The sequence below is a fragment of the Protopterus annectens genome, chromosome 13.part0 (genome assembly GCF_019279795.1).
Source record: "Protopterus annectens isolate FY-2018-M chromosome 13.part0, PAN1.0, whole genome shotgun sequence".
NCBI classification, from domain to species: domain Eukaryota; kingdom Metazoa; phylum Chordata; order Ceratodontiformes; family Protopteridae; genus Protopterus; species Protopterus annectens.
Genome location: NC_056747.1, coordinates 227,168,837 through 227,184,423, shown reverse-complemented (window position 1 = coordinate 227,184,423; position 15,587 = coordinate 227,168,837). Strand labels below are relative to the sequence as shown.

General features: G+C 44.7%; 1 protein-coding gene across 7 annotated transcripts in view; it reads right to left on the bottom strand.

Moving 5' to 3' along the window:
* The window catches only part of PTBP1 (polypyrimidine tract binding protein 1), a 241,450-nt gene that overhangs the window by 28,591 nt on the left and 197,272 nt on the right, over positions 1 to 15,587 (bottom strand). For all 7 annotated transcript variants that reach the window (XM_044053767.1, XM_044053769.1, XM_044053772.1 and 4 more), the window contains one exon: positions 15,494 to 15,571. In XM_044053767.1, coding sequence (XP_043909702.1) covers positions 15,494 to 15,571 — 78 coding nt within the window. The remainder of the gene's footprint in view (positions 1 to 15,493; positions 15,572 to 15,587) is intronic.

Genomic DNA, 15,587 nt, shown 5'->3' with positions numbered 1-15,587 from the left:
TGGTCTGTAGCAGGCTATAAACTGGAAGGCAGTTTTACCCACTGTTAGTTGCACATGGATAGTCTCTGATGCTTCGTGCTTTGCCACCAACCTGGAGGTGTGGGTATCTTTGATGAATATAGATACTCCCCCTCCTTTTGTGGTTCGGTCCAAGTTTTGGGGCCGAAAGCATGGTATGAGGTATAACCTGGGGTGATCTCGGGAGTCCTGAACCAGGTTTGTTCCTGCACAGATATCGATGTTCTCCATGCCAAGGAGAGTTTCAAGTGTGTGCATCTTGAGGTTTAGACTTCTAGTGTTGAGTAGCATTACTCTGTTTCTTATCCCTTGTGATACCTATGGAGGTGGGTTTGTCTTTTGAGCCTTGCCTAAAAAAGGCACTACGGGGTAGCAAGAGCCTTTGCCAATATCCAAAAGCCCAGGGGTGACAGGTGCAAGCAGTCCCTAGCAAAGCATTGTGGCTCGTCGTGCATATCATCCCAAGCAGACAGGCATTGGATCCCCTTTTGAATGACACCAATATTTAAGCCAATTGTTGAAATTGATCATCTTGTCTTCATATTGTGGCATCATTCTTGGTAAGGGTAAGATGCTACTCAAGGTCAGGGTCATACCAGCCTGGGCTACATGCTCAGAGAGCTCCATGCCTCTTTTCATGTAGTCCAGGGAGGTAAGTCTCAGGTCATTTACACCAGCATGGACAATGACAGTCATTTGTACTTGCCTTGGAGTGACCCAAGTGCTTGTGTTGTGGCGGATCCTAGCGCCAGACAGGCTGCTCAGTGACCTTCTTGTTCAGCCTGGTGAGCGGGACGTCAGTGTGCCTGACGATAGAGTCAATCAGGTATGTTGTTTAGCCTTAAGGGCCGTGACTGTTCAGCACACTGGCTTTGTGAGATGTGTTGCTCGTGTTTTGTTTTGGGGTAGTGGTTGCTTGGGTGTCTGCTTTGGAGGTCTCTGCTGCTTAGGCAGATCTTTAGAGCCTCAGAGTATGTTTTTGTGTGATTATGTGTTTGGTTTGCTGTCGTGGTAGGTCTATGAGACTGGAATTGTAGTGAGTGTGGTTTCCTTCTCCTCCTGACTGGTTATGCCAGTACTGAGTTGAGAGCTTAGCCTCCAGTTTGGCTATATAGTTGCATCTCTCGTGTTGGAATTTGTTGGGAGGAGGAGAGGGTTGTCTGTGTACATGAGGCAGTTGCAACATTGCCTCAATATTCCCATATTCACCAGCTGGACCAGAGGAGATGTCCAAAGGTCAGTTGTCAATGCTAGAATATTGGGAATTCCTTTATAATTGAAAGAAAGGGCCAATGGGGAGAGAGGGTGTAGTGCTTTTAATTTTTAGTGCTGACTTAACTGCTTTAGTGAGCAAGTGCCAGGTAACAAGTGCAATCTGTTACAGGTAACTTAAATGCAAAAACGACAAACAGTAACTCCTTCAAGCAAAGCAAGGAAGTACAGTAAGCAATGCAGATATCACTAGGGATCCACAGAAGCGCTGAGAAGCCGCGTTTTAGGTGGAATTAGCGTTCCAGGGAAATAAGCATACAAACAAAGCTAGACTCAGCAGGCCTGGATCTAGTCTATGCTACAGCAAACAAGTTGTACTAATTTCAGTAAGATAGTTCAAATATTCAGGCACTATAAACCTTTAACCAGAATTCCCAGCTCAGAAGGGCAGAGTCCAGCCTCTCCTCCCACAAGAGTGCAGACCACGAACCTTAATGTAAAATAACTGGCCTGAAGCCCAAGTGCTTAAACCAGAGCTAATACACTAAGAACACACACTGCGCTCTCAATCAGCAGTTCCCAACTTAGGATGAAAGCTACCTGTCCTGCCACCAGTGCATGCCACAAACCTTCCTAATGTAGAACTGGTCTGAAGCTCAAGTGCTTAATCCAAAAGCCTTAGAATGTTAGTAACTTGGTTAAAGTGTAGCTACCAAGCAGTAATAAATACAACTGAATACTTTAAATAATGCCTGGATTAGTGCTCAAGTTATACAAACAAAGCTAGATTCAGCAGGCCTGGATCTAGTCTATGCTAGCAAACAAGATGTAGCTATTTCAGTAAGAAGAAATTCAGATATGCATGCACTATAAGCCTTCAACCAGAAATTCCCAGCTCAGAAGGGCAGAGTCCAGCCTCGCCTCCCACAAGAGTGCAGACCACGAAACCCTCTTAATGTAAAATAACTGGCCTGAAAGCCCAAGTGCTTAAACCAGAATTAATATACTTTTAGAATAACAGACACTGAGCCCTCAATCAGCAGTTCCCAACTTAGAAGGATGTAAGCTACCTGTTCTGCCACTACAGTGCAGACCACAAACCCTCTCAATGTAAAACTGGTCTGAAGCCCAAGTGTTTAAACTAAAAGGCTTAGAATGAGTTACACCAAGTAGTAAATACAACTTAGAACGTTTAAGATGACGCAAAAGCAAAATAAAGTAGGAAGAAACACAAGTACAGTAAAAGCAGAAGTTTTTTTTTTTTTTTTTTTTTTAGAAAAGTAGCAAAAGCAGTAGTAAATACAATTCTCATGCAGTGCAAGCTGGCACACTTGAATATGTAGCAATATTAGTTCACAGTTTGAAAAAATGTAATTAAATTAAAAAGGACTAAAAGCAAGTGCAGAAAGGTTTATTATATTAGGTAGAATGCGGTAAAGAGATGTCTGGGGGAGTCCACCAAATTTAAACTACAACCAAGAATAGGGGGGGGGGGGTACAGTTTCAACACAGATGTAAGGAATGTGCAAATTATAAAAAAATATATACCGTTTTCTATAGATTTGCAGAGCAGTAAGACAGATATCAAGCAGACAATTTAGCTCTATAATACAGAACACAGAAAATATACTCAGCTCTATAAACTTGAAGATAGTTCTGTAAGGCCGTCTCAAACTAAGGTTCCAGTTTGAATACAGGTCGTTAAAAGGAGACAAAGCACTAGCTAAATTATATCAGCTGAAAGACAAGGCAGGAAATGAGGGAGGATGGGGGAACAGTTTCACAGATGTAAGGAATGTGCAAATTATAAAAAATATATATACTGTTTTCTATAGATTTGCAGAGCAGTAAGACACAGATATCAAGCAGACAATTTAGCTCATACAGAACACAGAAAATATACTCAGCTCTATAAACTTGAAGATAGAGCTGTAAGGCTGTCTCAAACTAAGGTTCCAGTTTAGGGGTTTATACCTAGTTTAGAGAGTTTAGCTATAGTTCCAGAATGGGGAATGGTGTCAAACGCCTTGGCAAGGTAAAGATAGGCGGTGTGAACCACCTTATCTATGGCTTAACTGCCTCAAAGAGCCTATCAGGTTCAGGAGGCATGATCTGCCTTTCACAAACCCGCACTGGGTGGGATCCAGAGTTTGGAGGTTACCAATGCCTTTGTTTATGAGTTCCATATGTTCCATGGCCTTGCAGACCAGGCCTGTCAGTCTAACAGGTAAATAGTTCCTGGGATCAGTGGTGGCTCCCCCTTTGAGGAGTGGGATAACTTCCAGGGGTTATTTAACAAACTGGTAGTTACTTTAGAAAAGTTCAGCTTCAATTCGGTAGACGAAACTCTGGTAGTGGCAGACCTGTACAAACTGCTTCAGGCTCCACGACAAGAAAAACTGATGTAATGGCACAGACTGCCTTAAACTGACGACCTGTCATTCCTGAAGCGACTGCAACCAATGCAGAAATACTCAGCCTCTGGTACTCTGGCTGGCTGAGGGCTACCCTGGCAGGGATAACCCAAATAGGACTGCAACAGTGAAACAAAGAACAAAGTTCTGAATCCACAGGTCTGGTGGGATCTGAGGCGCAGCTTCCGACTGGGTGGGTCATCGGATAGCCCTTCTCTTGTTTGGGAGAATCTGGAAAAATGAAAAATTGCGGGATAGTTTTAGTAACACCAGGAATCTTATGGGAGCCCGGGCATCTTGAGTGCAAAGACAAGCTCCCTTCTGCCAGAGAGGCAGTCAGGCAACCCTTCAAGAGTACTGAAAAGGTCAATTGAAAAGCAACCTCAAAGCATCATCCAATTAATGTTCTCCGAAGTTGTCCCCTCATGAATCCTGGAAAAATCCCTGGGACCATCAGAACCACTCTTTACTGATTCGACAGTTTACTAGGAAAGCAAATCCCCAAAGCAGACAGTCTGCCCAGTTCACTCCTGGAAAGTTTCTTGCACAGAAGGGACAAGCAAAGATGTCCCAAAGGGAGCACTAAAAAAAGTAGTTTTGTACCTACCATAAATGTAGATGTCCGATAGATATGCAACTGCAGTCCTGACATATGGGTTGTCCTGCCTCAGGCAGCCCTTCGGTCGGCCGGATTCCAAAGTCTGGGTCTGGCGTCGGCTGATGTCACCTCCTCTCAGACGAGGAGCGGCTGGGGTATAAAAGCATCAGCCGAAGCCATCTTCAGTGTTTCTTGCCCCAGATGCCAGGTGTCCTCCAAGGAAGGCTAAATTTAGAGAATGGATAAAAAATTCCAGACATGCACAACAGTAATAAACAGATGCACCCTAACAGATATCCCCAGCTAATTAGAAAAAGGGGGAGTGGACCCAAAAAGGAGAATTACAGAGTGGTAGGAGGGAGGGAAAACCTGACTGCAGTTGCATATCTATCGGACATCTACATTTATGGTAGGTACAAAAAACTGTACTAGGTCCTTCAAGAATGCAACTGCAGTCCTGACATATGGGTTGAATACCACAGCCAAGCTGGGGGTGGTAGGATCTAAAAGGGATGGTGTAGCTAAAATGCCCTGCAGGACTGCCGAAGCAAAGCCTGCTCGGGATCTGGAGTATAAAGGCAGGTTGTAGTGTTTGGTAAATGTGTGCACGGAGCTCCATGTAGCAGCCTCTAGAATGTCCTTTGTAGCCACTCCTCTGTGGAAGTGGCTATAGCTCTGGAGTGTGGACTAATATTGGCTGGCACACCTTTGCCATGGAAAGAATAACAGAATCTGATGCAGTGCCCAATCCATTTTGAAATTGTTTGGAGATTGCCTTTCCTTGCACTCCAGCAGCATAAGCTACAAATAGTTGGTCAGACTTTCTGGTGGACTTTGTTCTGTCCAAGTAGAAGCATAATTGTCTGTGTATGTCCAAAGTGTGCAGCAGCTTTTCCCCCTTATTTTGAGGATTGGGAAAGGTAGGCAGGTGAATTGCTTGATTTTGAGACGCCCTGGATATCACTTTTGGCATGAATGAAGGATTGGTTCTTAGAGAAACTCTGTCCTGAAGAAAAATGAGAAAGGGAGGTACTGCCATCAGGGCCTGTATCTCAGAGACTCTTCTTGCTGAGGTAACTGTTAACAGGAAAACAGTTTTCCAGGAGAGAAATTGCATTTCTGAAGATGCTGCTGGTTCAAAAGGAGGAAGAGTTATTTTCCAAGATGAAATTGAGGTCCCATGCAGGTACTGGTGGTTTTCTGGGAGGTTTGATATTCTTTATCCCTCTTAGAAACTGTCTTAGCAAGGGATGTGAAAACACAGGTGGATCACAGTTGTATTTTGCTGAGATTGCTGAAGCGTGAATTTTTATGGAAGAATGAGAGGCCACTATGAAACATTTCTGCCAAGTATTCTAATATCTGAGGTATGCTCATTACTGATGCATCTTGACCCCTTGCTGGCATTCCAGATTATGAATCTCTTCCACTTGGCTGAATAGGTTTTTCTGGTGGAAGGTCTGCGTGCTTCCAGCAAGATTTCTTGTACTTTTTTGGAAAGGGGTATGGGTGAAAGTCATGGAACCCTCCAAGCTGTCAGCTGCAAAGTTTGCAGGTTTTGATGAACAGTCCTGTAATTGTACTGTGTTAGAAGCAGAGGCCATTGAGGCAAGGGCCACGGTTTGGTGTGAGTTATGCTCAGTAGCAATGGATACCAGTGCTGCCTTGGCCAGTCTGGAGCCTTTGGTTCTGCTTTATAGGTTCATAGGTTCATAGGTTCATACTAGGCTATCTGCCCAAGGGCATTTATAAGCCTAGCCCATAGTTATGCCACCTTTAGTTTGAATAAAAACTATGCCTATCATTTTGCTGCCTGCTGTGTCAAGACAGTGGCCTAACTGAAATGGTAATGGGGTATCTGCAATCTCCCATCCATTGGTCAAGATTCCTCTTGAACAAGACCAGAGAGGTGCTCTGCCTCACATGTACCGGGATTTTGTTCCACAGCATAGGGAGTCTCTGGGTGATGAATCTGTCCTCCCAGCACGCTCTATTATAACCGCAAGGTTTAAAAGTCTCCCCTTGTGGTTCTGAGGGATCTAGATTTTTTGAGGTGAAGCATATTCATCAAATCTGGGTTTGACATGGCCTTATATGTCAGGCACAGGTCACCTCTGAGCAAGCGGTATGAGACTGAATAGAGCTGGAGTTCTTTCAGTCGGACAGCATAAGACATTTTTGAGACCCTTTATCCTTTTGGTGAGGAACTTTTGGGGCCTTTCAAGCTGCAGCAGGTGTCTGGTCAGATACATTCGAAACGGGCATTGTACTCAATCATAGGTATAATAAGTGATGAGTACAGGGGACGATGACCTCCCTTGATCTGATGATGAATCCTTTCCATGATCAGGTGGGTGATATAGAAGGTTTTCCTAACTACTTTAGCAACATGAGTGTCAGGCTACTGTCAACCTGGGTCCCCAGATCTCTGATGACTTTTCTGTGCTCAGTGGTGCCACTATATGGTAGCTAGGGGTAGCCTTGTTTTTTTTTCCCAGGGTATGACTATGCATTTTTGGCGTTTAACTTCAGGCCATGGCTCTGGCACCAGTTATCCATTTCTGTGAGGCCCTTCTGGAGGATATCTGTGTCAGATGTGTTTTCGACTATGTTTGCAGTCATCTGCAAACTTTCTCCTGTGTTTGCTTGTAGAAAAGTAGATGCGAACAAGAGTGGACCCAGGACTGAGCCCTGTGGGACACCACTTGTGACAGGCTTTGAGTCTGGCATGGGCTCCAGTAACTCTGACCCTGTGGGTTCTGTCACTTAGCCAGTTTGCAACCCATCTTGTGATGTATGGGTTTACATTCAAGCTGATGAGTTTTTCGATGATACCTGGTAGGCTGTATGGACTGCCTTTCCTCATCAATGGCCTTGGTGACTGTCTCAAAGTCAACCAAGTTTAAGAGGCAGGATCTGCCTTTGACAAAGCCAAACTGAGTTGGATCCAAAGTCTGCAAGTTCCTATGTCTTTATTTATGAGTTCCATTATGATCCTCTCCATGGCTTTGCAGATAAGGCTTCAAAAGCTAATAGGGTCTGTGGAGGCAAAGTGGGACCACAGTTATCCTGAGGTGAGGCTAAGATTAAACAGCTGTCCTAACTGTGGGTTTAATTCCTCATTGAGTTCAGGACACCATCCGTCCCATGGATGTTTTGCCTTAGTGAGGGCAGTTCTCACCTGGGCGTTGGAGATGTTTGGGGGCTACAATCCTCTGGAATAGATATCTCTTTGCACTGAACCTGTCAGCCAGTATGTTGGCAATGTGTGTAGGTTCAGTAATTTTCACATCATTTTGAACTAATTCTGAGCATATCTGGGAGTTTCCTCCTAGGTTTCTAACATAGCTAAAGAAGGCCTTATGATTCTCTTTAGAGTCCTTTTTTTCTCTCAAAATTTGCCTTGGATGATTTTATGAGAGCTCTTAGTTTTTACTTATAATGATCAAAGGTGTCTTACCTTTCAAGGATTTTGCTCTATCTTGTAGTAGCTTCCTCCTTTTGTTGTAGAGCTTGTTTATGGCTGGGGTCCACCAGACTGGTTGGTACAGAGAGTCTTAGTTTTGTTTGGGATTGCCTGATCCATGCAGTCCTGTAGGTGCTGGTAGAAGGCATTTGTAAGTGATTCAGCGGTTTGAGTAATGTTTACCACTGGCTCAGGGGCCTTAAAGGAGACCACACTAGTTTTTAGAAGTGTGAATTTTCACTGTGGTCTTTTTGTTTCAGGTGGATGAGGACTATGATCTGATCTCACCAGTGAGGGTATATACTTCGGTGTTGAAACATTTTGATCCCATGTGATGTGATGAGATGATCAAGTATGTTTTCTCCTCTTGGGGATGGTGACTAGTTGTTCCATGGCATTTGAGTTTATGAACTCCAGGATCTTTTGGGTTAGAGTGTTGGGGCTGAGTAGGAGTGTTCCCAGTCTATATTAGGGTAGTTAAAGTCACCTAGTATGATGGTGTTTGGAGATACATTTATTTCAGGAAGGCCATGTGGTTCCTGAGTTTGAGGCAGAGCAGTCTGTGTGGGTGTCCTTTATGAATATGGACACCCCTCCTTCTTGCATGATATGAGGTGAAACCTGTTAGTGCTGGGGTGCTCTCAGGAGCCTTGAACCAGGTTTCTGTCACAGCACAGACATCGATGTTCTCCATATTGAGAAGGGCCTGTGCATCTTGAGATTGAGACTTCTGGCATTGAGCAGCATTACCCTTAGTTTTTCCTTTTGGTGTTCTAGGGTGGTAGGTTTATTTGAGCCTTGCCTAAAAAGGCACTATGGGGGTGGCAGCCCAGGGTGACAGGTGCAAGTCGTGGCTTGTCCAGCATGTCATCCCAGGCAGACAGACATTGGATCCCCTTTGAATGACACCAGAATTTAAGCCAATTATTAAAGCTGATCATCTTATCACTGTATTGTGGCATCATTCTAGGTGAAGGTAGGATACTGCTCAAGGTCAGGGTCATACCTGCCTGGGCTACATAATCAGAGAGCTCCTCGATGTCCCTTTTCATGTAGTCCATTGATCTTCAGTAACACCTTGGTCAGTAATGGTAGAGGGAATGCATAAATTGTTAGGGAATTCCAGCTGAAGGAGATGGCATCCGTTCTCCAGGCTAGAGGATGGTGCGTACAGAACTTCTCCAGGTGATAGTTGAGGTGAGAAGCAAAGATCTATGTCCAGTCTTCCCCATGCACTTATTTGTGAGAAAATGCAGCATCCATTCGTGCAGATCCAAGAAATTTCTGCTCAGCCTGTCCGCCAGAACATTGTCCTTGCCTGGAACAAACTGGGATTGCAAGTGGATGTTCAGTTTCAGGGACTTTTCCCAAAGAGTCATTGTTAGTCTGCAGAGGGGGTAAGAGTGAGTGCCTCCCTGCTTGTTTATATACCACATGACAGTGGTGTTGTCTGTCCTTGTTAGCAGATGACCTTGTTGAAGTGATTTCCCCGAAGGCCTCGATTGCATGCATCACTGCAAACATCTTTCTGATTTATGTGCAGGTGCATTTCCCTGGGAGTCCATTGCTCTTGAATACATCTGCCCTCCATGTGCGCCCCCCCATCCATGATCTGAGGCGTTTGTTGTAATGTTTTGACTTGCTAGAGGTTTGTTGAAGGACATAAATGACTTGCTTGAGCCCACCACAAAAATTCCCTTTGCAGGCATGGAATGAGTGGTATTACGTCTTCTACATTTTGGCTGTGTTGAGACCATAAGCTTTTTAGGTACCATTGTAGCTTTCTCATGTGTAGTCTTGCCAGAGGTACCAGAAGAATGCAAGATGCCATGAACCCCAGGGCCTGCAGGATTTTCCTTGCGGTCAGCTGGGTGAGCTTTGCTAGGCTTTTGAAGTAATCTGGTAAATGTTCTTGTTTCTCCTCTGAGGAAAGCCATTTGTGATTGTGTGTCCAATTTGGCTCCTAGAAAAATAATCTGTTGGGATGGCAGTAGTTTTGATTTTTGAATGTTGACTGTGCATCCCAAAGCCTGTAGTAATTGAATGACATATTCCAAGTGTGTTATCAAGGTTTGCTTGCTGTCTGCTTGTATAAAGCAGTCGTCCAGGTAAGGGTATATTTGAATCCCCTGGAGACTGCAATGTGCAACTGATGCCAGGCATTTTGTGAATACTCTGGGCGCAGTAGACAAGCCAAACGGCAATGCTGAGAATTGACAATGCTCTGACCCTGCAAGAAATCTGAGGTATCTTCTGCAACTGTGCCTGATTGGGACATGCAGGTATGCCTCCTTGAGGTCCAGAGTAACCAGCCAAGACCCCTTGCCCAGCATGGGAAGTTGCTGTAAAGTCGCATTTTGAATTTTGGCACAATGAGAAAAGTGTTTAGAGCGGACAAATCCAGTATATGTCTCCATTGCTTTTTTCTTGGAACAAGGAACAGTCTTGAATAGAATCCCTGGCCTTGTTCCTGAGGAACCTTTTCTATTGCTTTTATGTGCAACAGCTTTGAAACTTGTATGAGTGCCTCTGCCCTTTGATTTTGTGGCAGGTTTGGCATGCCTTGTCTCATTGGTAAGGTATGGAAGTGGAACCTGTAACCTTGGTCTACTATGTCCAGAATCCATTTGTCTTTGGTTAAAATGTGCCAGTTTAAGGATAATTTTCAGCCTAGAGGTGCTTCTGAGCCTTGGTCGGCGGAGTGAAAGTCAAGTCATTGACTTCTGATTTGGAGGTTGCCATTGGCGGCCCCTGCAAGAGCCTCGGTATTGCCCTCTACCCTCGAGCACGCCTGCTTTTCCCCCTTTGAAACTAGTCAGTGTCTGGAAAGGACCAATTCTTTGAAGGCCAATTCCTGCTGAATCTAGGTGGCTGAACCTGGAGGAAATCCTTGACTGACTGTACTGATTTAGCCTTTTCCTCAATAGACTTCAACACATCCTGTGCATTAGCACCAAAAAGCTTCTGTTTTTCCAGAGGTGCATCTAGGAGCTTTACTTTAACATGGTCTGGCAGTGGCTGTTCTTTCAGCCAAGCATGTCTACGTATAATGGCCCCCGTCATAGCCGACCTACATGAAGCTTCCAATGCATCATAACCACACTGAAAATGATTGCAAGCCTGCTGAGTGTTATGAACCAAATCCTGCAATGCCTATCTAGAGGCTCAGGAGAGGCTAGGTTTTTCTGCAAATCATCCATCAAGTAATCCTGGTACTGAAACATGAAAGTCAGTTGAGTGACCTCATGGCAAGTGTGGAAGAGGTATAAACTTTTTTGCCCCATCTCTCTAGGGACCTAGCTTCCCTGTCAGCGGGCAGAGGGTTTTTGGCAGAGGAAGTAGCCACTCCTTTGGGGCCCTGTGAAATAGTTTCTAGATCCACAGAGTGGGCCTTAGAGATTCTTATGGGTTTCAGGGACCCTGTAATATCCGTCAGGCTTGACAGGAGGAGGGAGTGAATCAGGCGATGCACTGGAGTCTGAGTATACATCAAGGACATCCAACACTGAAGGAATAGCTAAAGGTCTGTGTTGGGGTAGCTTAAGGAAGGTACGTAGCCTCTTCCTTGAGTCGGAAAATTCCTGACCCTGCCACTGAAAATGCTCTCATGGAATGGAGAACTTCACCAAAAGAAATATCCTCTGGAGGGGAGGCAGAGGGAATTGAATCCTCAGCATCAGAGTCCTCATAGGCCTGGAAGGATTCTTCCTGGGTATCTGAGTGCTCTGAATCCCCAGAGGCTTCATCTGAAGAGGGTGTCTGCTCAGTTCTAGGCCTTTTATCTGCAGACGGCGGAGAACCTCTGTCTGGGTGCGGCTGAGAACCCCTGATGAGAGATTAGATCTGCAGCAAGAGTCATGATCTGTCTATCAGAAGAGGGGCCCTGAGAAGTAGATTTAGGATGGGCCTTGCCCTGGCTGGCAGCCATTGCACGTGCAAAGGTCTTTATGGACATGGATACCGGAGGCCTAGCTGCCCCACGTGCAGGGGTAACCTTGTCCACAGGAATGGTGTCGGGTAAATCTAGAGCTTCGGTTTCTGGAGGAACCGGCACCGTAGAAATCTCCGGGACCGATGAAGCGGTGTAGTCGGCCTGGGGGCAGTCGAATTACTGCTTCCAAAGGGACCGATCCACTCGGAGGGCTTAGGCGTGGTATCGGTGGATGATGTGGGCAGAGGATGTCGGTCCCGGTCCTTGCGGTTTTTGGTAGATTGAGCTGTCTGTTCCGACGGCATAAGCAAAAGATTCACCAAAAAAGTCTTCAGCAAATTCTGCCCGGCGCCTGTGCGCGCTTAAAGCGAGCACAGGCCGAGACGTAGTGGTCTGGGCCCAGGCAAGGGAGGCAGTAAGAATGGAAGTCCTTATGAGGTATTTGTTTACCACAAGACAATTAACTTTTTCAATTTCTGACACCGGCTGAGGCAAGAAAAAATGTTCCCAAACGGGTACTTGGCTTTTAGATGACTTCGGTATCTGAAAACACAGGAGGTGACCGACCGGCACTTGCGAACTGCTTCTGCTTGGGGCACTGTGCGGCAAGAAAGATTAGAGAAGATGGCGTCTGCTTTTATACCCCAGCCGCTCTGACGTCGGGGAGGAGGCGACATCAGCCGACGCCAGACCCAAACTTTGGAATCCGGCCGACCCATATGTCAGGACTGCAGTTGCATTCTTGAAGGACATTCTTGAAAGTCTCTGCAAAGTCACAATCACATCAGCTATGCCTGAACTGCAGCCCATGAAGTATGGGATTATCCTCATGGGCACAATGGAAACAGGATATGGCTAGTCCTAGAGACCTCAGTCCTCCACAGATATGGACTATTGAGAGTTCCTTGGTTATATTCTGCTGTAATCTTGTGAAGAGCTAAATTCAGTGATCTCAAAGCAAAGGTTGCTGAAGCAAATACACTTCCAAACCTGTACATCACCCAAGCCTCTGGGGGGGGACAAGAGGAGACCTGCTCCTCTAGCTACTCTGCCACAACCATAGCAACAGGAATTCCTTTGCTCAGATAGTTTCTATCCTTTGGCTATGCCAAAATTGTCGGGATAAGAACTTTCCAACAATGGTATGTCAGAAGGAAAGAATAACTGGTAGAAACTTTACAAACAGGAGGGTTTTACAGGAAAGTTGTTTTTCAGGGTTGATCTCACTTACCTGAACTGCAGGATGCCAAACGGCTGAGGTTCGCACAGCTTGTATGGGGCAGGAAATTGAATGACAAGTGGTCAAACATGGTTAGTCGAGAATGTGTACAGAGACTGTGGAGGGAGGTCAGACTTCAGTGAGGAACAGGGAAAAAAAGCAGCCCATTTCCTCACTGTAGTGCAATCGCTGAGTTGGTATACTTTAAGTAGGAGGTGGGGCACAGAGACGAGCTAACTGTATCTGAAAGAGGGGAATGCCGATATTATGGAATGCACTTTCGTGGAAACTATTTGACAATCCTCTAGATGTTAGGTTTAGATGTCATTTTTCAGTCGAACGCACATTTGTTAGTGCATTTGACCTCATCATGGTAAACAGCTTCCAAACAGCTAATCAAAGTTCTCCAAGGACTTGCATCCATGCAAGACAGTGACCCGAAGTATTGTTAGTCAACTGGGGCATTATAGGTAAAGGGAAGAGTTGGATCTGAAGTTTAGCATACGCATCATAGTCTGACATGGTACACAGAGGAAGAACCCCCATTTATGACAGAGGAAGAACCCCCATTTATGCAATTGTCCATGACATCTCAAGTATACTCTCCTGAAAGGCTGCAGCAATGAAAGCCTTACCCATGACTATTTTCAACCCCACTGTCTGGGCTAGTCCCATGAGGCTAGCAAGTCTCTTCAGAGGATATCAGATGTAAAACTTGCACTGCTAGAGAAAATGTAGGGCAGCTGGAACACCCCCTCCCCCCATTCCTGAGACAAGTGCCGTGGCATCTTGTATCCACCCGAGATACAAACTCTGATAGAACCTTAGCATACCTCTCCACTGTCAGACTGATGAGGAATATTCCTCCTAACACTTCATTGAGGAAAGGTGCTGAATTACACTTGACACTAAAGCTGCGTTTTACTTTAGAAAATGCACATTTGCTTTTTTATTCAGTCTCTGGTGACTAGTACTAATACTGTCCATGGTTTCCCCCACATTTGTCCCCAATTCGGTTGAAATTTGTCCCAACTGGTTGAGAGCTATGACCCTAGTTTAATGTCAGACAAGATGGACAACCCTCTGGAATGCTGCATTGCACTGATCTCTGCCAAACCTATAGCCTTCTGCACCATCCTACGACAGCTCTGTACATAATCCTCTAGCAAAGCTGACAACTAAAGGATATGCTTTACTACAGTCTCAAATCTTTACAAGAATACATTAAAAAATGGCTTGGGGTACCACACTGTGCCATCCACAGCTTATAGGACTAAAACCTAAATTTCCCAGACTTCTCACCCCTACAAGCTACCAATAAGATGCCCAAGTGCACATTAACCTTTTTGCTGAGATTTTATGCCTCTGCAAAAGGACAGTTTATCTTTGTTGGGATACACATTGGGAGGCAAAGTTGCTTCCTCAAACTGAACACAACAGGGATGTGTATAGATTTACACACAAGTTCTATAAGGTAGAAAACTTAAAATCGGACAGCTGTGACTCACTCAGGAGTCATGCAAGCAGACAGGGTATCTTGTACAATAACCCAACAGAAAAGTGGAAACAGTTGTGGAATCTTATCTACTTTTCATTCCAGTGGAAATGAATACTCCCCGAAATAGTGGAACTAAAGAATATTTCTCTGAAGGTGAAAGTGCAGTCTCAACCCTCAGACTCCTACTCTTAGTTTTCTTGCAGATGCAACTGCTTAAAGATTCTACATCCAAATCTGAAAATAATCCTTCTCTGAAGACTTTTCTAAAGGACTGGAAACTGAAAATGCTTTGACACAAGAGCTTAAAAAAACACCCCGAAGGGAGTGTAACGCACATGTGGATCAGCCGGGGAAGGAGCAGAAAGTTTTCCTTAATTTTCTACTTTTGTTTGGACAGTCAGAATTAGTACTGTAACTCAAATGTACCAGAGACCTCTTTTCATCCTCTGGTTCCACTTGCTGGCTTGTCTAATCTGCCTGAAGTTGCATAAAATAGGAACGATTCTCCATCCACAACTGGAAAAATGTAGACAGAATAACCAACCTTCACCAGCTGTCACCCATTTTTTGTACCAACATGTTTTGTGCAAGTCACAAGTTAAGACGTGACAAGATGGCCAAGCGTGTTTTGGATAAAAAAATGGTACCCTTAAGCAAGGCACTTCCCATACATGGACCAGTACTTGTACCGATACCACCACAGTAGTCAGACAAAGCAGTACCACAAATTAAAAAGCTCCCAAAAAGGGAATCACCATGGTAACCTTAATATAAAGTCATTACCTAGCATCCTTTTAGATTGATGCCCAGACTGCTGTGCATGAAGAAGCCAGCTTAAGTTTGCAATCCAAAGCTTTGGGGGTCTAACTGCCCTGATGTACATCTGCAGTTAATTTCCAATATGCTTTATGAATACTGAAGCAGTGTTCCCCCGCAACCATATTCTGCAAGTTTGCACTACATAAAATCAGACATTACCACACAAACTATTCTGTACTGTAGAATGAAACCACACTATTACCAATGGAACATTTAGAAGCACTTGCCCCAAACCAGCTTCCAAAATTAAGTCAGAAACTCCCTGCAGGAACAACTGAAGTATACTACTGTAAGGAGCAGTAAGAAGGCCATACTTACTGGAAAAACTTGAAAGCTTTAACTACTCCACCAGTTTCTGAAAACAGCATTCTAATGTCATCTTCAGATACAGAAGACCTGAAAGAGTAACAGT